The 27939-nt window shown below is 32.9% G+C and overlaps 4 protein-coding genes and 1 long non-coding RNA gene across 9 annotated transcripts in view; 3 read left to right on the forward strand and 2 right to left on the reverse strand.

Moving 5' to 3' along the window:
• The first annotated feature begins 550 nt into the window (after positions 1–550).
• LOC110816056 (ELMO/CED-12 family protein) lies at positions 551–6436 on the forward strand. Of its 2 annotated transcripts, none has more exons than XM_022044075.2 (9): positions 551–796; positions 3465–3574; positions 4280–4348; positions 4570–4685; positions 4760–4814; positions 5083–5203; positions 5492–5539; positions 5697–5791; positions 5921–6436. In XM_022044075.2, the coding sequence occupies exons 1-9, from the start codon at positions 703–705 to the stop codon at positions 6017–6019; spliced, it is 807 nt and encodes a 268-aa protein (XP_021899767.1). In that variant the 5' UTR covers positions 551–702; the 3' UTR covers positions 6020–6436. The 2 variants fall into 2 exon arrangements, with proteins under 2 accessions (XP_021899767.1, XP_088078887.1); XM_088222761.1 differs by lacking the exon at positions 551–796 and adding an exon at positions 3054–3090.
• Positions 6437–10389: 3953 nt separating this feature from the next.
• On the reverse strand, positions 10390–11690 carry LOC148253522 (uncharacterized). Its single transcript, XR_015821710.1, has 2 exons — positions 11552–11690; positions 10390–11261 (listed from the first exon to the last, which is right to left on the reverse strand). It is a non-coding gene; the product is annotated as an uncharacterized LOC148253522 (long non-coding RNA).
• On the forward strand, positions 10693–14448 carry MAP65-8 (microtubule-associated protein 65-8). Of its 4 annotated transcripts, none has more exons than XM_022043922.2 (11): positions 10693–10928; positions 11015–11218; positions 11581–11838; positions 11945–12157; positions 12415–12570; positions 12648–12807; positions 12898–13049; positions 13132–13219; positions 13417–13487; positions 13634–13708; positions 13858–14448. In XM_022043922.2, the coding sequence occupies exons 1-11, from the start codon at positions 10863–10865 to the stop codon at positions 14104–14106; spliced, it is 1692 nt and encodes a 563-aa protein (XP_021899614.2). In that variant the 5' UTR covers positions 10693–10862; the 3' UTR covers positions 14107–14448. The 4 variants fall into 4 exon arrangements, with proteins under 4 accessions (XP_021899614.2, XP_088079210.1, XP_021899613.2 ...); XM_022043921.2 differs by having other exon boundaries at positions 10694–10928; positions 13414–13487; positions 13858–14447; XM_022043923.2 differs by having other exon boundaries at positions 10694–10928; positions 13414–13487; positions 13876–14447.
• Positions 14449–15544: 1096 nt separating this feature from the next.
• Positions 15545–16263, reverse strand: NF-YC13 (nuclear factor Y, subunit C13). The gene has a single exon (XM_022043924.2). It carries the CDS (start codon positions 16111–16113, stop codon positions 15676–15678), a length of 438 nt encoding a protein of 145 aa, XP_021899616.1. The 5' UTR covers positions 16114–16263; the 3' UTR covers positions 15545–15675.
• Positions 16264–20950: 4687 nt separating this feature from the next.
• The window catches only part of LOC110815950 (transcription/mRNA export factor), a 28846-nt gene continuing 21857 nt past the window's right edge, over positions 20951–27939 (forward strand). The window contains exons 1-2 of the mRNA XM_088222018.1: positions 20951–21310; positions 21472–21586. Of these exons, the coding sequence (XP_088078144.1) occupies positions 21503–21586 (84 nt within the window). The 5' untranslated portion in view covers positions 20951–21310; positions 21472–21502. The remainder of the gene's footprint in view (positions 21311–21471; positions 21587–27939) is intronic.

Here is a 27939-nt window from a genome sequence, read left to right on the forward strand (position 1 = left end):
TACCATCGCCTCCTCTTAACCCTCGCATGACTTCCATAAGCACAACAACTAGGTTTTTCCGAGCATGGAAACATTCTCTTCCCTCTTCCCCAAAACTCATTTTTCCTCTTTGCCTAATTGCTCTATTCTTGGTCATTATGTAAACTAGAAATTTAGTTTTGAGGCTAATTTAAAGGTGAAGGTACAATTTTTTCTTGGTTTTGTTATTTTTTAAATATTGATTTTATATTTTATCGATTCGTTAGATACTACGTTATATTTAATATAATTTTAATTAATATATAAAATAATTAAAAAAATGTGTGTAAATAAATTTAATACATAATATATTAAATTAAAAGTATTAATTTTTATTAACTAACGAAAGAGACTAAATAAATTTTTTTTAACTAATTGACAAAAAAAATTAAGATAAAGACTAATTAAACAAAAAACGAATAGGACAAACATCAAATTATTATTCTAAGCTAGAAACAAGCATCTGATCCCTCTGCGTGAGAAGGAAAAAGAAAAGAAGGGTAAATTAGTCATTTGGTCTCCATTCGTATAATATCCTCTCGCTAAATCCGGCACCAGCATACGCTGCCTCTCCTCTTTGATTCGTTTTGAGTTTTAGTGAGACACTCGTATCTATTTCTCTTTCTCACATGTGAATATTTTCTGTAATTGGTGAATTTGGGATTAAGCAGCTCGGAGCTGGAGATGAGCGTGGTTAAGACTCAAGGGAACTGCATCGCCATCTCAACTCTCTCTCCTTCATCTTCCACCAACCGTTGCGCACACGCTTCGTCTTCTGGTATTCTCTCTCTAAATCTCTCTTTTGCATTGCTTCGTTTCTTCCGTCCGAGTCGATCCAAATCAATGTCTGTTGTGGTCCAATTTCATGAAAAGATTTTTTGCTCACCAATCGGTCTATTCAATCGCCATTTCCACTGTTTCATTTCCTGCAAGCGTCAAACCGATTTCCCCTATCCGCTCCCGCTCCTCCTCCATTGATTTTCCGCATTTTCTTCCTCTTGTTGATTCCTTTTGTAATTTTTTTTTTTAAAAAAATTACTGCATTCGATGAATTATTTCATTACTTTACTGATATTAAACTCTTGCGATTTTTTCTTTCTATTATTATTTGTAAGAATATAATTCCATTTGGTTTATTGATATTTTCATCCTCATTTTTTAAGGGAAAATTGTAGAAACTCTCTGTTTTCCAATCTCACTTATTTGATATCTAGATTTGAACATAATACTTATATTTTAATCAATTTCATTTGCATTTTATAATAATTTTTTTTCGATTTCTTAGTATAAAAATAAAACATTATTTGATCTATAATTATATTTCTATTTTAAATAATTAATTATTGAATCAAATATAATTTTTAATATTTCTTAAAATATTTTTCTTTTTTTTTTTCTCACCTACTTACCTTACATTTTAAATAAAATAAAAAGTATTTAAAATTAAATTATATTCTGCTAGTAATTAAATTTCTCTATGGCAAGCAAATCCTTTACATTCATTGCATGTAATGTAAAGATGAATGTTTATGTAAATATCCACCACCAGATCCGGTGCGTTTGGTCAGTCTGCTCTGCTGGTTGCTTGAAAGTTGGAAACCAACTCAACTTTTAGAATTATTATTAAAGAATTGAAATAGTAATGTTCATAAATATATATCATAATTATGGGTACATTACAACATAATTATATTATATAGTTCGTAATTTTTCAGATTAATATCTCTGGCTTATTTTTACTAGCGTCACAACTTATTGGTTTGAATAAATTAATATTCTGAATTTTAAAAAACTTAGATTTCCTAAAAATTAAAACTAAATAATAATATTTAAACTACAAAAAATTACACTGACGGTATTATTATTATTATTATTTAGTTAATTTTAAATACTAAAATGGTTAAAAATAACGATCTAATTACCCAATAATTAATAACAGGACAAGAGATGGGGAATTTTAATGTACATTTTAGACAACGAGTTAGTATATAATCACTGTCCGTCAATCTCTGGTGAGTGGGTCCCAGTTTTACATCGTAGGGTTAATGAATGAACTGGTTGTTTAGTTTGGTAGTTGCTGAACCAAAGGTGCACGAACATTTATTAAGTTCACGATGACCGGTCACAATCCAGTGGGGGCCCCACCCCGTCTTCGATAATTAACGCGAACTGAATTGCATAATTAAATTTGTACGAAAAGGAATACCCGTGTTTTGCTGCCATTAAAAAGCCTCGTCTCTCTCTCCATTCTTATCTACTACAGAAAGCGATATATATATATATACATATGTGTGTGTGTAATTATATCATTTATATATATATATGTACAGACATATTATATATAGCTTCATCTTTACGTAATTTTGTACGGTATAAGAGTTATTTACTTGACGCATGTGAAGACATGGTGTGTCCCTAGAAAGAGAATAAGCTGATAGAGTAATGTGATATTTATTATATAAATCAATTTAAAATTATTAAATTTTTACACTAATTAATTTTAATATATTTTTTTTAGAATTATTTTATTAAATATATTAGTGATTAATAAAAAATCTTTTATCTTAGAGTTAAAAGGTCGTCCAAATCCAATTTTATGTTGGAGTTGAATGCTATATATAGTTTTATTTGCCTTGACAAAGAAGGGGACGCGCTCTGTTAGCGCGTGTGATGCAGATGCCGACCATAATGGATTAAGTGACCATGTGATTGTTTGAATAGGGTCTTGCTTTTCACAGCTAAGTGCGTGTCTAGACCGCATCAATAATAAGATATGGTTTGTCGGAGAAGCAAGCGAAAAGAGACATGCATGCCTGGGTTTACTGCTATGCGCCTATACGCACAGCACTGTCTGATTATATGTCTCTTCTAATTGTCCTTTTTTAATTTTTAAAATGAGTAAATACATTGTCTCTATCCGCATGTGTATACTCACAGTATCTGCTTTTAACATTGCTTCGTTGGTGGCTCCCGCCATTTTCTTTAAATGCAAAAAAGCTGAGGCATTCCTGCAAGAAAATGTTTTCTAATTTTTATTTTTTGACATATATATGTTAGTTATAAAGTATACAAGTTAAGTACCAATGAGGAGAATAATAAAGAAAATGATTATGGAATTAGAACAGTTCTGTTTGTGTGTTTTTTTTTTTTATGTAATAATAATTAAAGAAACACTAGAATATTTTCATGTAAGAAATTGAGTTTTGTTTCCTCCAACACGTAAAACTTGTTGTGTCAATTTTTGTTAGTTTTATCTCATTGCTTACTTTTATGAATTTTAGTTGAGTTCGAGGAAAAAAGAAATTTTTTTTGTCTCTCTTTATAATTTGCTGATCTGCTTGCTTTGGCACTTCATCAATTCTTTCTCAGTGTTTGTTTAAGCGGTGGGAATAATGTGGGTGATCAGGATTAGTTTGTGAATAACGAACTCTGGTTGTCTTATGCAGATGAGTCAGCTTGTGCCACTCCAAATTGGATTGGTAAAGGCCTAACTTGTGTTTGCTTCAAGCGCAAGGGAGCTTATGAACGACTCTCTGTTAACTTGACACCAGTGCAGGTGAGGAAACTAATTCCTGATGATACAAATATTGAAAAGAGACATGCAATTTTTTTCCTTTCTTGATTTTTGCTGTGAAATTATAGATTGTATCTGAAAAGCTTAACCTCATAGGACATGACTCAGTTTATTATTTATATTTTAATATACTTCCTCACACAAAAGTACATCGGGCTGAATATGAGATCCACATAGGCATATTATTCTGTGCAAAATTAAATTTTAACAAGAATAGGTAACCAAATTTGATCACTAGACTTTCTACACTCGTATCATATGAAATAGTTTACTACAACCAATTATCCAAAAAGAGCTCAATCTATTATTTCTATTCCAATATTTACTTCCTCAATGACCAAAACCAAAAATGTTGTATTTCCTTCTTCATATTTTACTAGGTTGATTTTGTGAATTTTACCTCTTACATAAGTTATGTATCTGGTTGTCTGACAGCAGGCTACATAATGCCTTCCTTAGCTGCAGATAATCTATTTTTCATATGAAGCTGAACAAGCTCTTGCTCAAAGTTGGCTACTTTACTCAAATGTCATGTTGCTTGTATAATTTACAAGTGGAGATTGAATGCTTGTTCATAAAAGTTTGTGTTTGATTATATGGCATTTGGATCTATTTTTTATTGTTTCCGGTTCTCTTATATCTATCATGACTGTTATGTTTATTAATACGGCTATCTCAAAATTTCAGGAAGAAAGACTGAAAAGATTGAAGCACCGAATGAAGGTTTACTTTGATGCTTCCAAACCAGACCATCAGGTGTAGTCTCACGTTCATTGATGTTTTTTCCTGAATTACATGAGTTAAAAAAAATTTCATTCAGGATAAGGCTTGAATCTGATGGCCTGGCATTTACAGTTCCTAATTATATGCATGAGGCCATAAAGAGATGCAAGTGTCACCCTTAGTTTAGATGTGCATTCATTTTGTGGTAAAATTATTTATTTTAGAAAATTTATAAAATATTTTCATAAGAGCAGGAAGCATTGAGAGCACTATGGTATGCTACGTATCCAGGTCAGGAGCTCCATGGTTTAGTATCTGAACAGTGGAAGGAAATGGGATGGCAAGGAAGGGATCCATCAACTGATTTCAGGTTTCTTCATTTCTTAATTTTATGGAATATATTTTTACCTTTGTCCACTGAACTAAATTTTGCTTCATGGACAGAGGAGCTGGATTCATTTCTTTGGAGAATCTGTTGTTCTTTGCTAAAACATTTCCGGTAAGATCCCCATCTGGGATTAAATTTAAACATCAAAGATTTAGTTTGCCAATCCAACCAGAAGAGTCCTTTGGCTTTGCTCTGGGTGAAAATTAATTTGCCTGGTATTTTGGTGCTTCAAGGTATAATTGTCACTTGCTATTTATGTGTAATAAATACAACATTTTCTGGAAGAGATAAATAAATAATTTATGAGCCCTTGGCTGGCTTACGCTTTACCTCGCAACCCTGCTACTGAGGGTTGAGTATAACAATCTACTTTTGCCAGACTTCATTTCAGCATTTACTGAAAAAACAAGGGGGGAAGCGAGCAGCATGGGAGTATCCATTCGCAGTTGCTGGTGTAAATATTACATTCATGATCATGCAAATGCTTGACCTTGATGCCTGTAAGTTTCTTTAGCAGGATTTAATTTGGATATGGGGATAAGATCCTGGCCTTCCACCTTATGGTGGAGGGGCCCCGACCCCCTCCTTTTTATGCCTGTAAGTCCTGAATGTAAAAATTATATTCCCCTGATAGACAAATATTAAAGTCAATTCAAATTTCAGACATTTAGAGAAATAATTCATAAGGTAAACAGACACAGCCACAAGGGCTCTTAGACATTTGGATGAACCCAGTGTGATTTTATTTTGGTTGTCAACATTGCTAATTCATGTCAACTTGTTTACAGCAAAACCCAGGACATTTGTCAAATCAATTTTCTTGCAGATGTTGTCAGGTAAGAACTAAGAGCCAGAAACTGCATTTGAGTAAATTATTTTACATCATAATGTTATATATAGGAAACTTGTGGTCTCCTGGAAATCGTTCTGCCATGATGTTCCATTAACAACTTTGTGTCAACTTGACATGGTTTTTGATGGCTATGTTTGCAGAAAATGAATGGGCATTTGACTTACTTTATTGTATGGCTTTTATGGTCATGGACAAAAAGTGGCTAGAGAGAAATGCCACGTATATGGAGTTCAATGTAAGGAACAAATTTATCAATTCCACGAAACTTGATCTCAACATAGCTCTTGATTTTTTGAATGTGAAATTTCAAACCTGATCAGGAGTCAAAAATAGGGTATTGACTAAGTAAAGTATTTTTCTGTAGGATGTCCTGAAATCCACCCGGACTCAGCTGGAGAGAGAACTTCTTATGGATGATGTCCTAAGAATTGAAGATATGCCTTCTTATAGTCTTCTATGTTAGCAAAAGCCAGGTAGAAGTTCAGCAGGAGCCATGATTTGTTCAATCCGTTGATATATTTATCAAAATCATGATTGGACATTTTCTCTTATGCTTTCCCACTTGCTGGATTCTATCGTTGCAAGTTTGCAACTCTATTGTTCTCAAGCTATTACTGGGGATTGGCGGAACTCAAAGAGAAGTATGAAAAGAGTTTGTGAGATTCCATTTTTAGAATTTTTATCTGCTTCTGAATAACTGGTTCAATTTTCTAGAAACTGAAGGCATCTTTGGAACAAATCTAGAATCTATCAATAGAATTGTTTACAAATCCCATAAATAGTTGAACCAGAAGATGTGAAATTTAGAACACATTGTTCCAATTCATGTGAGATTCTATATGAAGTCAATTTTTATAATTTTCTAATAGAATTTTCATCATATCCTAGTTAAACATACACAGAATGTAATTTAGAACAAAATTGAATCATTTAAAATTTCACTCGAGGGTTAGAGTTGTCTGGTACAATCTGTTGTGCAACAAATAAGAAAATTTATTAATTTGTACAGGAGATTAATTGATCTTTGACAGAGACTTCCGGTGCAAAGCATGACAATTGACAAAAGCCTGAATTTTGTAGGGCATAGCAGAGAGATGTCTTTTTGTTCCAGGTTCATTGTTCATTTGGTCATAGGACAGACAAGTTTGGCTTCTCTCTCTTTATTACTCTTACATGCTTATATTGATGGATTCTATCAGTATCATAATTTCCTTTCAGTTTGCTTCTTTTTCTAAGCAACCAAACAGAGCATAACACAATATTATAAGAAAATATTCTAGATCATGGGATCATCAACCAATGCTCTAACAAAGAAGTGGTCCCAATCTACAGCATCAACCAATCTCCTAACAAAGAAATTACAATACTATTTTATGTTTTCCTTCTTCCCTTTGTTTGTCCTCTACTTTTTTTTTTTCTTGCTTTCTATATAAATTATAAAGTAGAACAGCCAGTTTCTGTTGCTTCTTTATCAGTATTAAGTTGCGCAGAAACTAAAGATAATAATAATAATAATAAATAGAGCATCTCTTCTATCAATATGCTATGAGTTAGTTCTGGACGCTCTTGGTATCTAACTTTTGATCTCCCAACTAATTTAGACACATTGAAAAGTAAACAAGTTGGGAGTGTTTAGTTGAAAGTGATACAGTAACTGCTGTCTAATCATATTTACAACTTCTGGAGGCTGATCTTTTTTGGACCATGGCAGAGTTATATATATAGAAGAGGTTTGTAAGGATATTGGGGCTATGTTTTGGATGAAGGAGAGGGAAATGGAACTGGAAGAGTAGAAAAGAAAATTGACTTTTTCCATCAAAATTTTGGGGAGGAAGAAATTAGGAGATTGCATTTGACTCCATCGTTTCATTTACATTTAGAGATCGAGTGAAGGCTTAGAGTGGCATGCGGCGTATTTCATTTTTGTTTTAGCTCTCCTCACTAAAAACCCAAAAAAGAAAAAACAAACAAACACCATTTCGTGAATTTTCAATAGTAGTTTGCAATTATGTCTTTTTATTAGATAAAAAAAAATGTAATAATCAATTTACCTTTAATTTTTAATTAACTATAAATCATACTCTGTATAATTTTTAACTATAAAAACAATTTTAATATTATATATAATATTATTTTCTAGAATTTCTAAACTATAAAACTAATATGTTAATATTAGTTATAAAAATATATTGTATAAAGGATAAAAAAAATTTATATTATCTACTCAAATTTTAAAATGTAAAGTAAAACTAATATAATAATTATAGTTATGTAACTCGCGAATGTAAAAATTTGGTCTAAGATAATTTAATATATGTGGAATAATAAATTAAAATAATTTAAATTTTATTTTTTAAAAAATTGAATTTTAATATATATTTAAAAATATTTTTAAAAATTAAAGTTAAAATAAAAATAATGGAGGATCTATTTAAAAAAAAATATGAAAAACTCGAGTAAAAACGAAATTAATAAAATTTTGGCCACATGGACCACCACGTCAGCAACGCGGCCGGTCTCCGTGCGCCATGTGCCAGACATGTGGACACGCGTCCCCGCGGGCGATCTGTGTGCCAGCAGATCCAACAGCCCATATCGCATTCCGTGCGTACGAACGATCCAGATCAATTTCCTTTTCAAACGCGATCAAATGTCTGAATTTGATCAAATCGTGCGATTCAGATTAATTCTCCAAATAAGAGCAATCCAACGCCTGAAAATGGATCACATCTTCTCCTACGGACGACCCAGATTTAATGAAGAGGATTATTGAAACTCTTCTTCACAGGGAACCATAACCCTAGCCGCTAGAGAGAAGATTAAAGAAGAAGAAAAGGGGCGCCAGAAATCCAACCAGTCGCCAGATAAGAAGACCGGTCACCATCGCCGCCGTACTAAAGCCATCACCGACGCCGAAAAGGTAAATTTTTTTTTCTTTCGTTCGAAATTGAGTTTCGAACCTCTCCACACCCATATCGGAGCCAAAACGCCAAAGGGTGAACCAAAAAATGCGAGTAGAACTCAACCGAGCCGCTGCTGCCACGAACTAAAAACTCCTCCGATAAGTCCCTTCTCATTTTTCGTTTCTTTCACTTTTTTGGCCTTCGTGATCCTTTCTTGCGATTCAAATTACTGTTTCGTTCATTAATTGTTTGACTGATTATTCTCACTTACTGACTGATTCGAAACAAATGTCATAATCATATTTTTCTTGAGTTGCGTATTATCTTTTTGTATAATTTACTATTAATATGTAAATATGAAATGTTGGTATGTAATTGGTGATTGGTTGATGATGTAGATATATGTATGAAATGCTCATCGGGTATATTAGAGAAGGGTGTATGGACCCGGTACATAGGAAAAATTCTACAGTGGATATTATCTCAGTCGAACGGAATTGAGAAGTTCTATACTGAAATGAATTGAGAGGTATAGATCACCCTCATATCGGATAATGTATTGAATCGGTGGTATATTTGGTATCTATTACCAAATGGAATGTAGGAACGGTCGATTAATTGATAAGTTAGATATTGGGTCCATGTGTATGGAGGATCCCTATGAATCCTCAGAGGTACTAGTAAGCAGGTAAGAAGGCAAATTTTACTATTATCGCTCATTTAAACATGTAATAAAATACTATTTTGGTTATTGTTTTTATTAGATCGATTTTGGAAACTCATAAGGATAAATATGAAAATAACAGTTTTTATGTTAAATGAATTTATTTAAAAAATGATAATGACTTCATTGGTTGTTTTTCAATTTTTACCAACTTTTGATTTTTCGTATCGGTGTTAAGTGTAATATTCTTACTGCCTAGTGTACCTCATTCCTTTTATTTAATTATTTCAAATCAGGAAAACCAAAACGCAAATCTTGAACAGTAAAAATTTATAAATAAAAGATGTCTCCTACATTCCATCAAAGTTGTCCAGCGGAGGTTAACTCTATAAGATTTTAGTATATTTTTTTATTTATTCCATTATTAAAACTTATTTAAAGGGACAGTTCCGTAATCCTATTAAGTATCTAAATTTATTATGTAGGAAATATAAACTCTAAACCTTTAATCATTTCTGTCATTACAATATATATTTATTTTTTTAAGATTTTGAATTTTTACAATAAATATATATGTATATATGATATAGAGATAAAATTTTAAAGATTATCTATTCAAATTTTAAAATGTAGAAGAATTAATATGATAGTATACCTAATATTTATTCTAAAATATAAAATAAAATTTAATTTTTAATTGACTATAAATTATACTCTCTATAACGTTTAGATATAAAAATAATTTTGATAGTATATATAATAGTTAATAATTTTAAAATTTTCAATTACAAAAATAGAATTTAATTCTTATTTAACTACAATTTATTTACATAATTAATTTTTAAAATTATAACTCATGCATAACGTAAGATATATACCTAATAAATATATATATAACAGTATCCTACTGTAAATATAATAAAAATTAAAAATATATATTTAATATTTTTTAACAAAAATATATTATTTGTCTTAAAATTTTCTTTTGTTACAATTTAATTCACAAACTTATAAATTATTAGAGATGTAATTCTTTTTGTAAAATTATAAAGTTTTTCATTTAAATGTCAAAATGTTCTTACCAATGTTCGTTTCTTATAATTTACAAGTTAAAAGTAAATGAGTTACCTACACAAGAATTTTTTTGTTTTCTTTTCAAATTTCAAATCTTAATTTACATTTCATAAAAATTTTATGTTTCTAAGATATTCTCTGTCTTACCGGGTAAACAAAAAAATAAAAATAAAATTTATATTGTCACTGCCATTTATGAATTTTAACTCGTATAAATAAAAGGTTTAAAAATTCAACAGTTGCAGTCTATATTTCAGACTACTAAAATAATAAAGTCATGAAAAAAGCAGCCTAACCCAAGTAGTAGAAGTGAAGAAATGATAAAAAGAGAGGTATCTTCTTTTGTACTTCATAGAGTTCAAATACGAGAAGAGGCAGTTGGTGTATCCATCTATACGAGTTAGGACCATTAGCCATACAAGTAGATGAGCCTTGAACCCAAAGTTTCAATATACCTAACCTCTCTCTCTCTCTCTCTCTCTCTCTCTCTCTCTCTCTCTCTCTCTCTCTCTCTCTCTCTCTCTTATCAGCCTTTCTTGTCTTTGAAGCAAAAACTGATACCCAATGCTGACAACTTCTCATTCTCTATCTCTCTCTCTCTCTCTCTAACAATTGTCTTCTAATATCCAAACGCACACAAAGAGACACTAAGTTGGAAGATCTAGATGGGTTCATTTCAGACATCAAATGGTTTAGACACTTCATGTGGATATTTACTTCAAGAACTGCAGGCAATGCATATTAGCAAATTTCTTTCACTTCAGAAGTTTAACATGTCTGCGTGTATTGTTTTTCTAATGTAATGTTAATGAGACAGATGATATGGGATGAAGTCGGAGAAGATGAGTTTGAAAGAGAGAAGGCTTTGCTGGATTTGGAGGAGGAGTGTTTAGAAGTTTACCGGAGAAAAGTTGATCGAGCAAACATGTCAAGAGCTCGCCTGCATCAGGAGTTGGCAGAATCTGAAGCTGAATTCACCCATCTTCTTTTATCCCTTGGTGAACCATCACTTCCTGCCCGGGTACATGATCTATCAAACTCTACATCTAGCAGCCTCTTACAGCCTGCACTTCAAATACAACACATATACACGTGTAAAACCCAAATAATAATTTTACAATGTTCTCTCTGATGAACCTAATATTATAAAAGCTCAAAATCAATTTCTATCATCATTGAATTCTGTGCTAAAGGTCTATTGTAAGCTACCCCTTACGTTCTAGAAAGTTAAATGAAAGGATCTGTTAGAATCTTTGCAGCATATGCAACAATAAAGATTGTGAGTCATGCTGTGGTGAGAGTTTAGTCTGTCTAAAACAGAATATGCGTAAATGACACGATACTTTATACTTGCCTGAGTCATATAAACTACTGTTTGTACAGCCAGAAAAGACGGGAAGGACGCTCAAGGAACAGCTAGATTCAATGTCACCTGCTTTGCAAGAAATGCGGTTGAGAAAAGAGGAGAGAGTGAACGAGTTTCGAGCTGTGCAAGGGCAAATTCAGAAAATTTCTGCACAAGTAGCAGGTCAATCAGAATATGACGATTCATCAACAAAGATCATAGTGAATGAGAATGATCTCTCTCTCAAGAAATTAGAGGAATATAAAACTGAACTTCAAAGACTCCACAATGAGAAGGTATTTCACTGCTCTTTGTGTTAGTAGCAAGCACATTTTCATTATATTCATCAAAACTGAGAAATTAAGGAACTCCTACTTCCATTTTCTTTCCATGGATGGAAAGAATGACAGGCTTCAGAGAGTGGAAAAGTACATAAGTACAATCCATGATTTATCTGCAATCCTGGGGATTGAATCCTCTATGATCATAACTAAGGTTCATCCAAGCTTGAATGAACTGTACGGAATATCCAAAAACATAAGTGACAGTATATTGGCCAAGCTAAACAGCACGGTGGAATCTCTTGAAGACGAAAAACAACAGCGGCTTGAGAAGGTGAACTCTAAATACCATTCCTTCCCATATGTTCCTGATCTTAGCCTTCTTTTGACCGCATCTTATTTAAATCCAGTTGCAATAAAACATACAAGTTTGTCGACTGTGCTCATGGCATGTATTCATGGAAGTAAAAACAAAGATCAACGTGAAAAATCGGTTGTTGAGCTTTTATTCCATTTATTCAAGGTGCCACTAACATGTTAGGTAGAAGATCATCATGACAAACTCTAATTTACATTTTGCAAGTTTGGCAGCTTCACCATCTTGGTAAATCCTTAAAGAACTTGTGGAATCTTATGAACACACCCTTCGAAGATCGTCAACCGTTTTCCCATGTAACTAATTTACTATCCATCTCATCAACAGAAGTTTCTTATCCTGGAAGCCTTACTATAAATAAAATCCAGCAGGTAAGATACATAGTATCTAATCTAACTTCAGTATATCAGAAAACATCTAGACTAAACAGTAATTAAATTGTTGCAAGGCTGAGGCTGAAGTCAAGAGACTAGATCAATTGAAAGCAAGCAAGATGAAGGAACTTTTCCTAAAGAAGCAGAATGAACTAGAAGAGATATGCAATAAATCACACATGTATATACCTTCAAGATCGGAGATGGAAAACATCATAAACCTCATAAAATCTGGTGTGACTTAGTGAATACTGAGCTTTTTTTATAGAAAGACTTGTGTTGTTTAAATCTGAAGTGTCGTAATCTGATCAAAACCGACAAAAGGGGGGATTGACCATGCCAATCTCCTCATGACCATGGATGGACAGATATCAAGAGCAAAGGAAGAAGCCTCTAGTCGGCAAACAATAATGGAGAAAGTAGAAAGATTGATGTTAGCACGTGACGAGGAGCGGTGGCTTGAAGAATATAGCATGGTTAATACTCTCAACATTGGTCCAAACATTACTAGCTTTCACTTTAGACCACTCATGCCTGTTTGACGGATTTTTTTTTCAGGATGAGAATCGATATTCAGTCAGCAGAGGTGCTCATAAGAATCTGAGACGTGCAGAACGGGCCAGGGTAACAGTCAACAAAATCCCAGGTAAAATAGGAAATTTCTTGTGTTAGATATTTGCTCGATTCAGTAGAAGAAACCCAAATCACTAATACAACTGATAAATCCTATAAAATGATTATATATAAAAATAAATAAATAAAACCACTGATGCTTTCTGTTAAAGCAGTTAGTTTATCCATCCAATGATGTTTCTATTTTCATACAATGATCCATTGCAGCAGTGGTTGAAACACTTATAGCAAAAACAAAGAGCTGGGAAGAAGAGAGAAAGAAAGTTTTCCTATATGATGAGGTGAGAATCTTTTACCTGAAGGATGTAGATAGAACTATGTTTATTTTATTGGGCACAAGTAGCTGAATAGTTTTTTGCAAATACGGGAGCATTATCTACAGTTACCATAAACTAATAATAAGAAAAATAACATTTTGCTTTTCTAGGTACCTCTCCTTGCAATGTTGGAGGAGTACAACATGCTGCGCCAGGAAAAAGAGGACGAGAAGCTAAGACAACGGGTTAGTATTGTTTGAAACTGCTATCGAAATAGAATGCCATTCATCAGTCTCTATTTTAGTCCACGTATATAGCTTTCTCATCAGAATGTTAACAGAGAAGAAAATTTCACATTCAATAGCATCTTTTATGTAATCTGATACCTGATCAGATGGCGTTTCCTCAGCAGAAGAAAAAGGTTCAAAGCCAAGTAATTACAGAGCAGGATAGTTTCTCTATTTCAAGGCCAACCACCAGTAGTCGGCATATTTCAAGTAGGAGCTTGAACGGAGGTTTCAGCAATGCAACCACTATAAACAGAAGGCTGTCCTTGGGCATCGAAAAGTTGGAGTCCAATGGCAAAATTTCAACAACTCACGACATATCCTTCATCAGAAAAGGAAGAGCAGTCCAAGGATAAAAAGTTCCAGCTCAGTTACAGCTTGTTTCTCATCTTAGAGATGAAACTGCCTCAGTGGTCTCAGTGTTTTCTGGCCCCATATCGCCTTGAGTCTTGTGGAAGACTTGTCAAGATCAGAACCAGAAGTTTTCGAAATTTCTTTGCTTGAGGATGATGTATCTTCTAGAAGAATAAATCCATTTTTACATCAGTTTCAGTAAATACGTTGTGTATCTAATTCCTGTATTGACCTCATTTATATAGACCCCTTCAGAATCTTGATAACAAATACAAATAAATTGACATTCAGGAGTTTGCTCTTGCAATTGTAAACATTCAGTCCTCCTGCAAAATTAAGGTTAGGCATATCATAAGAAATACACAGTAAAGAAGCTTGAATTTCCTTATGACCTGAAAAATCAAATATAGGCAGGCTGATTATATAATTGCCAAATATTTATGTTTCTGCAATTAAAGGAACCCAGATGTAAGAGAAGCACTATTTGGTAAGCTACTATTATCGATGATGCAATTGCAAATCAAATTCCAGGCATAGAAAAGGATGCTGCCATAACAATTCACTCACAGGACAAGGAAAAAGTAACTGTCCCTGTTATTTGTCCCTTCCAATTATCTTCGCTTTCCCCTTTATTGACATACCAGATGGATATAGAGATAAGATTGCTCATATCAGTTATTGGGAGAAGACCAATTTCAAAATTTATAGATGAAAATTTAGAACTATGATCTTCATTTATAGAGAAAGTGCAAATGTTTGTAGCAAGTGAACTGGAAGAGTATTAAAATGATTTTATAAACATTCGGTAAATTTTCAAAATTCACTAGAAAATTTTGAAAGATAAAACAAGAACAATAAATATCTGCAAATAAGTACGCATGCAGGTAACTTCTTTTTCTTTTCCATATTTCAATTTTAGGTTGGTTCTTACGAACATATTGAGTATCCCAGTTTACAGACTCAATTATCCTGCAAAAAGATACTAGTTGTGGACAAGAACCAAGATTATTTTAACTGTATAACAATCTACATCCCAACTGTTTTTGTTTGTATACAAAACCAACACTAAGCAAATCTTTGAACAGTCAATGGAGAATTTATCAAAAGTGCCGAGTGATTAGCGTGCTATATACAGTCTATTACAAGTGAAAGTACGTGAAATAGTTCCAAACAGAATCTATCAAATTCAATTCAATGGCTGTCTACAATGATCACAAGGCAAGGGAGATATAGGAAAGACAAGATAATCAAGAAACAAACACATAAGATGGACATTAAAGAACCTTAACACGAGATTGGAAAGGATGAAGGCTCAAGTTCTTCAAAATGAAATTTACCTATTCGGCTATTTCCCTGTGAATCTTCGACACATTTTGCCACCGTACCAAGATAAGTTTGCCAGGAATCAATCAACAATTGGAATTATCATGAAATGAAGAATTCAAGGGAAACCTATATATATTAAACTTTTTAAGTTATAATACACAACTGCAGTTAGTTGCAAACCGTACAGGCCATATCCGAAGCATATGCAATCTGCTCACTTTTCACTAAATTTTGAAAACCAAAAACTAAGAATCATTGGTCTCCGTCGGCGCTTCATTTTCAGATTTACGAAAGAAACTGTCTATGCGGCGAGTACCAGCAGGAACCGGTTTTTCAGCGATGGGCCGAGATTGGGCCCTATCCGTCACTAGCCGATCCATAGACACAGTAGGAATTGGAAGCGAGTCGAGGAGGAAATCGCTCGTCGGCCGGTGCCTCTTCACAGCGATCCTCAGATCTTCGAGTTTCAACGTCTTTCGCTTCTTCTCGGCGACGATTTCCGCGGATTTCTCAACGAGGAAGCGGAGGAAAAGATCTGCGCAGCACGTAGTGAGGAATAGAGCCTCCGAGTTAACCTTGTTAATGTCCTTATCGAGTTTCATGATTCTCTTGACCCTCGGCGTCGGGAATCCAGGTCGGACAGGTTCGGTGTTTTCCTCTTCCGCCATTGAGGATCTGGGCATTTCGGGACTAGAATTGAAGAAGAAATGAACAAGGGAAGGCGAGTCTAGGGCTAGGCAATTGGCGGGAAATTAGCATTGAACTTTTTTTGTTTTTTTCAGTTTTATTTTTTGGCGCTAAAAGTGAAGGTAGATAGTAAGCAGGATTTTGTTTCCTTTGACACATTGGTTGGTATTTTGTTCTATCTTATCTAATGTTAAGAACAAAAAAAGATTTGAAAGAAAAAAGAAAAAATATTATTCACAAAGATATCAAGTGAGTATCACCCAAGTACGCCAACTAGCTATAAGTCAATTAAATGGTTTATGACTATCCTAAGATCCTCTCAATCCTATATCTCACGGAGAAGTTTTTCTTCTCATCAGGTTTTCATACTGTCATATCTCTAAAATCATTTAATTTTCTGTTGTCAAGACATCGTACGAGATTACATAACTCATCAATTTTCCAATCCTGCAAATTTCTAATAGTCTTTACATTCCAAATCAACGCCTCCCCCACCTTAACACAATTATCCCTCGCCTTGGCCTCTTTATCATAAATAATTTTATAAATTTTGGGAAAACAATCTTTAAGTTTGCAACAGCCCACCCACACATCATGCCAAAAACTGATATCACCCCCATTCTCCAGCTATCACCTAACATAATCCATAAAAGACCCACTGCCATCACAGATTTTCTTCCACATGATCATTCCATGCAATTTGATTCTTCCCCTCTCACCTCTCTCCTCTCAATTCACCAGCTCCCTCCACATCCTTCTCTCTTCAACAAGTGACCTCCATGACCATTTCCTTTGAAATGCACAGTTTAACTCCCTAATGGACTTCAAATTCATCCTCCCCTCACAAACTAATTTCTTCACCTTCCTAATTAACTAGATGGAATTTTCTACTTTCCTCTTCATCACCTCAAAGAAATCTACATTGGATTTTTTTTAATCTTATTAGCAATGTTGATCGGGATGGTTGAAATAGATAAATACTAAATGGGTAAATTAATCAAAGTGCTTTTTATCAAAGTAAGTCTTTCCCCTTTCAAAAGAAAATTTCTCTTCCACCCCGCCAATCTTTTATCAAACAACTCCACAATAGGCTCTCATATTTTCACATCTTTGAATTTGCCCCCAAGAGGTAAAGTCAAGTATTTAATAGAGAGTGTATCATTTTTAAATCCAAGTACCATAGTCAATTTCTCTTCATCCCTTCTATCTCCAATTCTAACCACCCGTCTTCCTCATGTTGATTTTAAGGTCGGACACCATTTGAAAACAAAGGAGAATGCACATCAAATGTAACATAGCATTTATAGAAGGTTCACAAAAAATAAGAGCATCATCTGCAAAGAAAATATGAGAAATTCTTGGCCTCTCATTCCCCCTCCCCACCTCCACCCCTTTCAATAAGTTTAACTCCCACACAATCTTCATCAATCTACTAAAGGCTTTTATAACAGTGAGGAAAAGTAAATGTGATAAAGGATCCCTTTGGTGGAGACCTCTAGAAGCATTAAAGAAAGTAGATGGATTTTCATTCACCAAGACCGCAAAAGAGGAGATAGATATGCATTTTCTGATCTACCCACGCCATTTAACCCCAAAACTCATCCTCATCATCATGTAGTCTACAAAATTCCAACACACATAATCGTAAGCCTTTTTTATATCGATTTTACACAAAATGCTCTCTTTTTTCCAGCTCACCAAGTCATCCATAACTTGATTAGCTATCATTACAGCATCAAGGATTTGTCTACCTTCAACAAAAGCATTTTGGTTTTCACCAATCACCTCCCCTAATACCTTTAATAGTCTTCTAGCAATCATTTTTGAAATCAATTTGTACAAACTCCCCACCAAACTAATCAGCCTAAACTCTCTTGTATCCTTTGCCTCTGCCACATTCGAGATAAGAACTAAGAAGGTGGAGTTGATATAATCGACAAAACACCCAATTTTATGGAACTCATTAAAAACGTTAAGCATATTTTTTTTTTATCACATTTCAAAATACCTGATAAAATTTCATTTTAAAACTATTTGAACCTAGAGCCTTCTCTTCATTACACTCATCTAGCCATCCCTTAACTTCCTCCTCCGAAAAAGGGATCTCCAAGCTATTTTTGCTATCAACCCTAAGTCTCATAAATTGCATATTATTAAGGTTGGGCCTACTGATTTCATCTTCACTGTAGAGGTGTTAGGAAAACATTTTAGCCCCCCTCCGCATACCCTTATTACCTTTCAAAATCTTCCCATTGTAGCAAAACTCCTCTATATAGTTATTTTTTCCTACGGAAATTTGCAAAACAGTAAAAATACCTAGTGTTTCTATCCCCCTCCTTAAGCCACTTTTCTCTAGCCTTATGTTTCTACGATATAGCCTCCAGGTTCATCAACTCAGCCACCCTCTTCTTTACCTCCTCCCTTCTTCTATTCCCCTGTTCCCCCAAGCTACTCTCAATCTCCTTATTGTTAAGTCGCCCAGTTCTGAAAGGTATTCTTTAGAAGCCCTCAACAATCTACCATCCTCCTCCTTTGACCACCTTTTTATTTTATACTTAAGTGTTTTCAACTTCGAGGCAAAAATAAAACTACTAATGCTCTCAACAACCGTGTTCTGCCAACAGTTGGTCACCAATTCTTTGAACCCTTTAACAAGTAGCCATTTATTATCCAGTCTAAATGGTGTGTGGCCCCAAATAATGCCTTCCGAGGCAAGACATATCGGGAACTGATCAAGTATGGGGCAATCAAGGACCTTTTAATTTAAACTTGCAAGCTGCATAAGTAAACAGTTAGAAATAAGGAAACGGTCAATCCTTGACTATGTCGGGCACTCCTTACCATTCGACCAAGTCCACCTCCCACCCCTAAGAGGGAGATCCACAAGACCCAGCAAATCAATCATCTCCTTGAACTCTTCGATCTCACCCATTCTAGTATTTAATCCTGACCTCTCTCTCATATGTAATACCATGTTAAAATCTCCTCCCACCACCTACCTCTCACCCCATTTAGTTTTAGCCCTCCCCAACTCATCCCATAGGCACTCCCATTCATCATTGCTCCTTCTGCGATAAATACCAGAAAAACTCTATCTAATGTTAAGAATATTATATACATATAATTTTTTTTTATAAATAGATGAAGATATTATTACTACAAGTAAAGGTATACAAGTTTTGGTGACCCTATCAAATTATGAATTATCTAATTATTTATTTTAATATATTGAGATATTGGTTGGTTTTGGATCTAATCCTAATCTACAATGATATATCAAGTAATAAAAATGTATATATATTATATATATAATGTACTAATTAAAGGTCAATAGTTTTCTTGTCTTGTTCAATTTTTACAGTAAATTTAAATTTTTTATTTCTTTTTTATATTAAGTTTAGAAATATAATCGTAAATAAACTGATACATTTTTTGCTACTTTCACATGAATAACAACTTTCATTTTGTCATGTTTCACGCAAGCAGCAAGTTGGTGAATCAACAACTCTCTTCCTCTTCCCATTGCATGGGCATCGGACATGGCAACTCTCTTCATCTTTTACATATATTTATATAGTTCATATTTAAGATTTATAAGTTTATTAATTGAAAATTAATTATTTATATTTTAAAAATAAAAAAATAATTCAAAATTCTCAATTTAAAGCATCTCATACTAAATAATAAGTTTAAAATGGATCAATACGATTTTTAATTATCTTACAGTTTGATCTTCTGTCTATAACATAAGAATAAGTTGATTTTAGTCGGATCTCAATCCAATATGGTACAATCTATGACAAAATTAATGCATACTTATATCCTAATGATGATTGTGCTTTTTTTAAAAATAAAAGATAATAAAATGTAAAAGTAATAATATTTATAATTAGAATATAAAAAATATTATCCTCAACTATAATAACATTATGTATGTTTCTTAATAAAATATATAAACAAAAAATAATATAATTAAAATATAAAAATATTACATTTAGATATAATAAATTGATATCAATATTCTATGTTTGAAATTGATAATTTTATAAATTAATTTTATTAATAAAGTTAAACTATAATATTAATATTTATAATAAACAGACATGATTATTCAAAATAGTATAATAAATCTAAATTACGACCACTTATTAAAATTATAAAGATTTTAAAATATAAATTATATATTTATTAGATACTATATCTTTTTTTTTATGATTGCATATTACTTTATAATAAAATATATTAAAGATTATAAAATATGTAATTAAAAAAAATATGCATATGTGACGTAGAAAAAATTATTAGCGACGAATTACAGATACTAATAGTTGAAAGTGATTGTTTAGTGCGGAGAAATAAAGGAAATTGATATCTAATATGAGAAAATATAGAATATACAATATATACATATAATACATTTTAATAGACAATAAATTTAAATTCTTAAATATAGATATATAGTAAAAATTAAAATTATTTTTTAAAAATTATATGTTATAATATTTTATTTTTAAATATTAAAATCAGATTTTAATTTTAAGTATAGTAAAATATATACTGTATTTTATTTATTTTATTATAAAAGTATTTTAAAAATATAAAAATCATGGAGAAAATATAAGTGGTGAATGACTATTTTGGTAAAACATAAAAAAAAAAGAAAATATGTAAAATAAAGTGCATAATTATATATTTTGATTTAATGTATTTGAAATTTTAAATTAGATTTTTAAGAATATTTAATATTATTTTTTAAAAATCACATGCTAAAATTTTTTAAGTTTTAAATATATTAAATATATATTTTTATTTTGATTAATATAAACAATATTTTACATTTTGTGGGTTTGATTGCAAAAGTGTATTACATTTTATAGGCCCATTCTATCTTAAAGAGTTACTGCGCCGTCTACTCCACCGGTTCCCACTTCAGAGACAACCGACAGCCGCTGCGGTTACCACGAAATCAATCCTCACAAACACCACCCCGTTGGCCATAGCTATTAGCCGCCATTCTCTTCTTTCAGCCCAGTCGCAAATCAGACGCGCCAATCTCAACTTGATTCCGCTCACAATCTGTAAATCTCTTCATCTTAAACCTTATCTGGTGATAATCTTAGCTCGACGACGTTCGTCCTTCATCACCAGTTCCCCCTGGTCGTCGGTTTCTGACATTTTTCTCATCACGCTTAGGTGAATTACCTCTCTACCATGGTTGAGTTGTGTTAACATGTTGAAGCTGTGGATATGTAGGAAAATTACCTTAAGTATTTTCATTTACTATGTTTCGTAGCCTTATCTTTTGAGTTTAGTGGGAAAGTATTCTTGATAAGGTTTATTTATTTTGGTTCAAGTATCTTCCGGGGATTGCTTGTCTTCCGCTTTATGCGTTGCTGGTCTTTGTCTTTTTGGGTTGCGTTTCTGTGTCGCTGGTTGCTGTTTTTAAGAGACTTGGATTCATCTTTTTGCGTGAGTACTGACCATATCTTTAAGGGTTAGCGTAGTGTAGTAAACACATTTTAGCTCTGTTTGGTACTGGTATTGCTAAGTTTTTAGAAAGCTTGCATCTAGTTGCTGGAATTCAATGAAATTCTCTGATTTTCCCCTAGAAATGATCTGTTTTATTTGGTTGGAACCTATATGGTTTCAGGGAAACTTTTTAGCTACTAACCCTATTGTCAAAAGTAATAAGTATTTGGAAAATTATTTTTTGATAAAACATTACTGAGATACTGTACAAAGTATTTGTATTTGGCAACAGTACATGTAAGAACATTGTAGAAATATAATTAATATATTTATGTTATATTTAGAAGTTAGAAATATTTATACATTTCATTTTTTTTGGAAATTCTATATATATATTTAGCAAGGAATTAAACTCACAAAGTATTTCTGTTCGCTTCCCTTATGAGTAAATTTTATCGTGTTGGGGAGATAATTATGTGCTTATTCTTCCAAAATAACTGAATTTTCCTTTTTCAATTGAAAATTTTGGAAAAAATAATTAAAAACATACAACATAAAACACATATTCACAAAACAAAATCCTTGAACATCCAAGCAAGACAACACAAATCCTTGAAGTTGATCTGTGTAAGAAAAGACATAAATTCTTAAAGTCTTCCACCCATTGGTTTAGATGAGTTAAGGGATTTGCCCCTCGATGAGTGGGAATGCAGGCCTTGAAATCAACATTGATTTCCTTCTAGCTCCGAGCAATTTCTTTGGATCCAATTATGCCTACATCTCCTGGCTGGTCATAACGGAGATGATGTAGATATAATTTCTCTAGATATCTTAAAAAGGGTGAAAAGATGTCATTAGGGTGTGGTGATGATGGTAATGCTGTTTCTTATCTACTTGGGTCATGGGAAGTGATAGCTTAGTGGGATCATCGGGAGTCATTGTGTTGTGGAAACCTAGTGAGTTTACTGCATCTGGCTGGGTATTGATAGATATTTATAGGCTTAACAACTTGTTCAAGTTCAGTTTGATGAGTATTCTGTTTGTGGGTTGAGTTGGTGGGGGGAAATGATATAGATGTCTAGTTATTGCAATTGAGTGGGTATTGAGAAGCACTTCTATGGTTAACAAATTGTTGGGGTTGAATTTTGATGGTTTTGAGGAGTTGGCTAGTGATATTTTTTAGGCCATTGGCCAAGTAAGTGGCAAAAGAGGTGCCCAAAACTCTTAGATCTAATGGGAGGAAGAAGGTAGAGTGGGATCAGAGCAAATTCTTTGTCTATTGTGACAAAGGAAGGAAAGAAACCTAGAGCATCTTAGTTGCTAGTTCCCAATGTTAAGGAAAATTGTTATGTGAAGTTGAGGGGTTTTAGTGATCATTGTATGTGTGGATCTTAAGAATTGCTTATCTAAATAAAATCTTGAGTCTATGTGCCTTGATAGACTAAGACTGATAGTCTAGGTCATCTTACGTGGTAGGTTATTCCACTAAAAGTATTCATTAGTCTGGAATCGAACTGAACCATTCTGTGTCGAATAAGAAAAAGGTCTAGACTGAAGACTGAATTGAACCAGTATTTTTGGGTCAGGTTTGATTAGGACTAAGACCAAAAGGGGCTGTTTTTTTTTTTTAAATTCAGGTTTTAATTTTTCAAAATTTTTAAATTTTTTCTTTTTAATATTTTCCATTTCGGTTTTGATTGGAAAATCGGATCAAAACGAGCTGGATTTTGCCGTCTTCTTATTCTTGGGTCAAAGACCAACTCAGAATGAGAACAGTGTTGCTAAGGACTAGTTGGTGGAGCAACTTATTAAGTGTCCTTGTGAGTTGGAACGAATATGTTTTTACATTTGGGCAATTGACATAGGGATCAGTGCTAGGTGACAGTTTTGACATATTAGGGCCTTCTCGTGGTGTTGATGTTCTTTGTGGTGAAGTGAAGTACAAATTGAGGTTTTCTTGAAACAATTTATTTGTTAGAGTTGACAAATTGTTGAGGGTTAGTTTGATAAGGTGCAAAGAGGTGTCCGAATCTCCTAGATCTAAGGGGAGCAAGACCTTGGAGGGGATTGAAGTAAATGCTCTACTAGCTGTGACAACAAGGGTAAGATTGGGAAGAAGCAAGGGTCATGCATTTCCAACTTTACAAACAATTGTACAGTAATGTGAGGAGCTTGAATATGTGGGTTGCTACTAATGGTTGCTTATCTAAATGGAATATGAATCTATATACCTTAAGAGACTAAGAAGTAATTTTTGATAGTCTAACTAATGATATTGGTTGGATTGAGGACTTCAGGGTGGTGTAGGAGAGAATCTAACAACTTGATGCAGAACTTGAGATTAACAACGAAATCCAAAACTCTGCATATAAATCATCAATCAGAAATTCAAAATTTTAAGTAAACCCTTCCTACTTGACCCGCACTCAACAGATGAGTAAAAACTAAGGTAACTGGGAAAGAAATAAAGAAGTAGAATTAAAAAGATGTCACAAAACTTAGCTCGATAAGTGATCCCAATTCCTATCACAACAAGTCGGTCGAAAACTCACTCACTCATTCTTACAAGTTTGGAAGTTTAAAACAAAAATATCTGAATTTTGTTAGTAAAAAGAAAATTCTGAATTGAATTATAACTCTGAATTAAAAGCCTATTTATAGTGTAGACTATGTGAATAATAGGAAAAAAATAATCTCCTAATTAATGGTAGAAATTACATAGAAAATTAAATATATAACAGAATGAAAAAGTAGTAAAAATTAAGAAAATTACAAATAAAATAAGATAGATATGATTTACTTACGAGAAAAACTTTTTAAATAGCAAATATCTTAATTAATTGTGACTGATTTAGGAGAAGAAATTCTTCTAATATATTTTCCTCTTTCTCAAGTAATTTCTTTTTCCGTGAGATTTGGTATTTATGGAATTTTCCTATTTCTCAATATAGTTTGCAATTTAGGAGCAATTTCCCCTCTTGGCTGATTTTTAATTGTAAAGATTTTTCACATGATTAGAAAATAAAATCCCATGGGAATTTTTTTTTTTCATATCTTGCAGAATTTTTTCATTTTCTTAGAATTTTTCTTTGTCATGTCTTGCAAAATTTTTTCATTTTCTTACTTATTTCCCTCTTGCATCTCGGTGAATGGTATATACTATTATGCTTTTGGGTTAATGGCCTTATTGTTTTCTTGTCTTTGACTTCTTTAATAGGTCCAAATCCATCTTTCTCATTGATCCATGCTTGTATAAAAAGTTAGAAGGGTTATTGTAATCTTTTAACTCTCTCCCTTGTAATAGGCTGACTTGGTATTAAGATATCATTTCCGCCAACTTGGTCAATTTTCATGCTCAAATCATTCCCTCTCTTTTCAAAAAGATTCGTCGTCAAATATGGATCTGCATCAAAAAGTGAAAGAGCAAAAACATTAAAGGCAGTAGACACATTGTACTCACATGGGAGATTAATTTTGTAGGCGTTGTCATTGATACGCTATAAAATTTGAAAAGGTCCATCTTCTCGGGGGTTCAACTTAAATTTTTACTGATTGAGAAATTTTTCCTTTCGCATATAAACCCATACCCAATCACTGGGTTGAAAAACTACTCGTTTCCTTCTTTTATTAGCGTGTTGTGCATAAGATTCATTCTTCTTCTAAATATGCTGCCTGACCTTCTCATCTATGGTTTTAACAAGTTTTGTCCTCCGTTGACCATTGATATCCGGAATTTCCTGTAAAGGCAAATGTGTGAGGTCCAACGGAGTTAAAAGATTAAAAGCATAAACAATCTCAAAAGGTGAAAACCCTGTAGAGGTATGAATATTTTTATCATATGCAAATTCTACCATAAGCAAATAATCCTCCCATGTTTTCAAATTTGGGTCAACTACAGCTCTCAACAAGGACTCTAAGGTCTTATTAACGATTTCTGTTTGGAGGTGACATGCAGTAGAGAATAACAACTTAGTTCCTAATTTACATCATAAAACTCTCCAAAAGTGATTAAGAAATTTTACATCTCTATCATTCACAATTGTCTTAGAAATATTATGAAGTCTCACAACATCTTTGAAAAACAAATTTGTGATATTTGTCGTATCATCAGTTTTATGGCATGCAATGAAGTGTGTCATCTTACTAGATCTATCTACGACGACAAATATATTATCACTATCTCTCCTAGTCCTAGGCAATCTTAATATAAAATCTATAGATATATCTATTTAAGATATTGTAGGCACAGGTAAATATGTGTATAATCCATGAGGTAGAACCCTAGATTTAACCTGCTTACATGCAATGTACCTACTACAAATGTGCTGAACATCTTTTTTCATGTTAGGCCAATAAAAATGCTCATTCAATATATCTCGAGTTTTAGCTACCCTAAAGTGCCCCATCAATCCTCCACTATGAGCCTCATGCATCAGTAATTTCCTAAGTGAACAGTTAGACATATATAACTTACCATCAATAAGAAGAAAACTATCGTACCTATAAAATTTCTGAAATGCAGAATGCTCACATGTATGATAAACAGTGGAAAAATCATTATCATCAACATACATCTCCTTAATATGTTCAAATTCTAATAACTTATAGTTAAGTGTAGAAATCAAAGTATACCTACGAGATAATGCATCAGCAATAATATTATTCTTACCTTGTTTATACTTGATTATATAGGGAAAAGATTCTATAAACTCGGCCCTTATTTAAAAAAAAAAAATTCTATAAACTCGACCTACTTACCGTGACGACGGTTGAGTTTACCTTGACTCTTCAGAGTTTTAGGGATTCATGGTATGTGTGGATCACGAAAATCATTATGCCTATAAAATTTTTGAAATGCAAAATGCTCACATATATGATAAACAGTGAAAAAATCATTATCATCAACATACATCTTCTTAATATGTTCAAATCCTAATAATTTATAGTTAAGTGTAGAAATCAAAGCATACCTACGAGATAATGCATCAACAACAATATTATTTTTATCTTGTTTATTGTTGATTACATAGGAAAAAGATTATATGAACTCGGCCTTTGTTTAAAGGAGAAAAAAAGATTCTATGAACTCAACCTACTTACTGTGACGACGGTTGAGTTTACCTTACTCTTCAGATGTTTTAGGGATTCATGGTCTGTGTGGATCACGAAAACCATCATGCCTATAGAATTTCTGAAATGCAGAATGCTCACATGTACGATAAACAGTGGAAAAATCATTATCAGCAATATACATCTCCTTAATATGTTCAAATCCTAATAACTTGTAATTAAGTGTAGAAATCAAAACATACCTACGAGATAATGTATCAGCAATAATATTATTTCTACTTTGTTTATATTTGATTACATAGGGGAAAAATTCTATGAACGGGGTTGAGTTTACCTTGACTCTTCAGATGTTTTAGGGATGCATGGTTTGTGTGGATCACGAACTCCTTTGGTAATAAATAGTGCTGCTACATCTCTAATGCTCTCACGAAGGCGTACAACTCTTTGTCGTAGGTTAAGTAGTTCAATAGTGTGCCACTAAGTTTCTCATTGAAATAAGTCACAGGACGCCATTCCTGCATTAGAACTGCTCCTATTCCAATACCTAAAGCATTATATTCTTGCTCAAAAGTTTTGTTAAAGTCAGGTAAAGGTAAAATAGGTGCAGAATATAATTTGTCTTTCAATAAAATAAAAGCATACTCTTGTTTTTCAGTCCATACAAATTTTATATTTTTCTTTATTAGTTCATTCAATGGTGCTGCTATGGAACTGGAATCTCTAACAAATTTGCAGTATAAATTCACCAAACCATGGGAACTCCTTAACTCACTAACTGATGTCGGAGTAGGTCATTCTTTGATTGCTTTCACTTTATCCTCATCCACTTCAATACCCTGTGCACTAATTATAAAACCTAAAAAAATCAATTTTCCATTGCAGAAGGTACACTTCTTGGCATTGACATACAATTTTTCTTCCCTAAGGACCTCGACCTCAAGGACAAACCTGATATGTTGAAGGTGATCCTCTAAAAACTTGTGTAAATCAAGATGTCATCAAAGTAAACTACCACAAATTTACTTAGAAAAGGTCGTAAAACATAGTTTATAAGTCTCATGAAGGTGGTATGAGCATTTGATAACCCAAAAGACATTAGTAACCACTCACAATCCATACTTGGTTTTAAAGACAATTTTCTACTCATCTACAGGTTTCGTCATAATCTGGTGGTACCCACTCTTAAGATCTATCTTAGTGAAAATAGCAGATCCACTCATTTCATCAAACATAATATGTAATCTAGGGATAAAATATTTATACTTCACCGTAATTTTGTTGAC

This window comes from Carica papaya, chromosome 6 (assembly GCF_054855325.1).
Source record: "Carica papaya isolate Zhongbai chromosome 6, ASM5485532v1, whole genome shotgun sequence".
NCBI lineage: Eukaryota > Viridiplantae > Streptophyta > Magnoliopsida > Brassicales > Caricaceae > Carica > Carica papaya.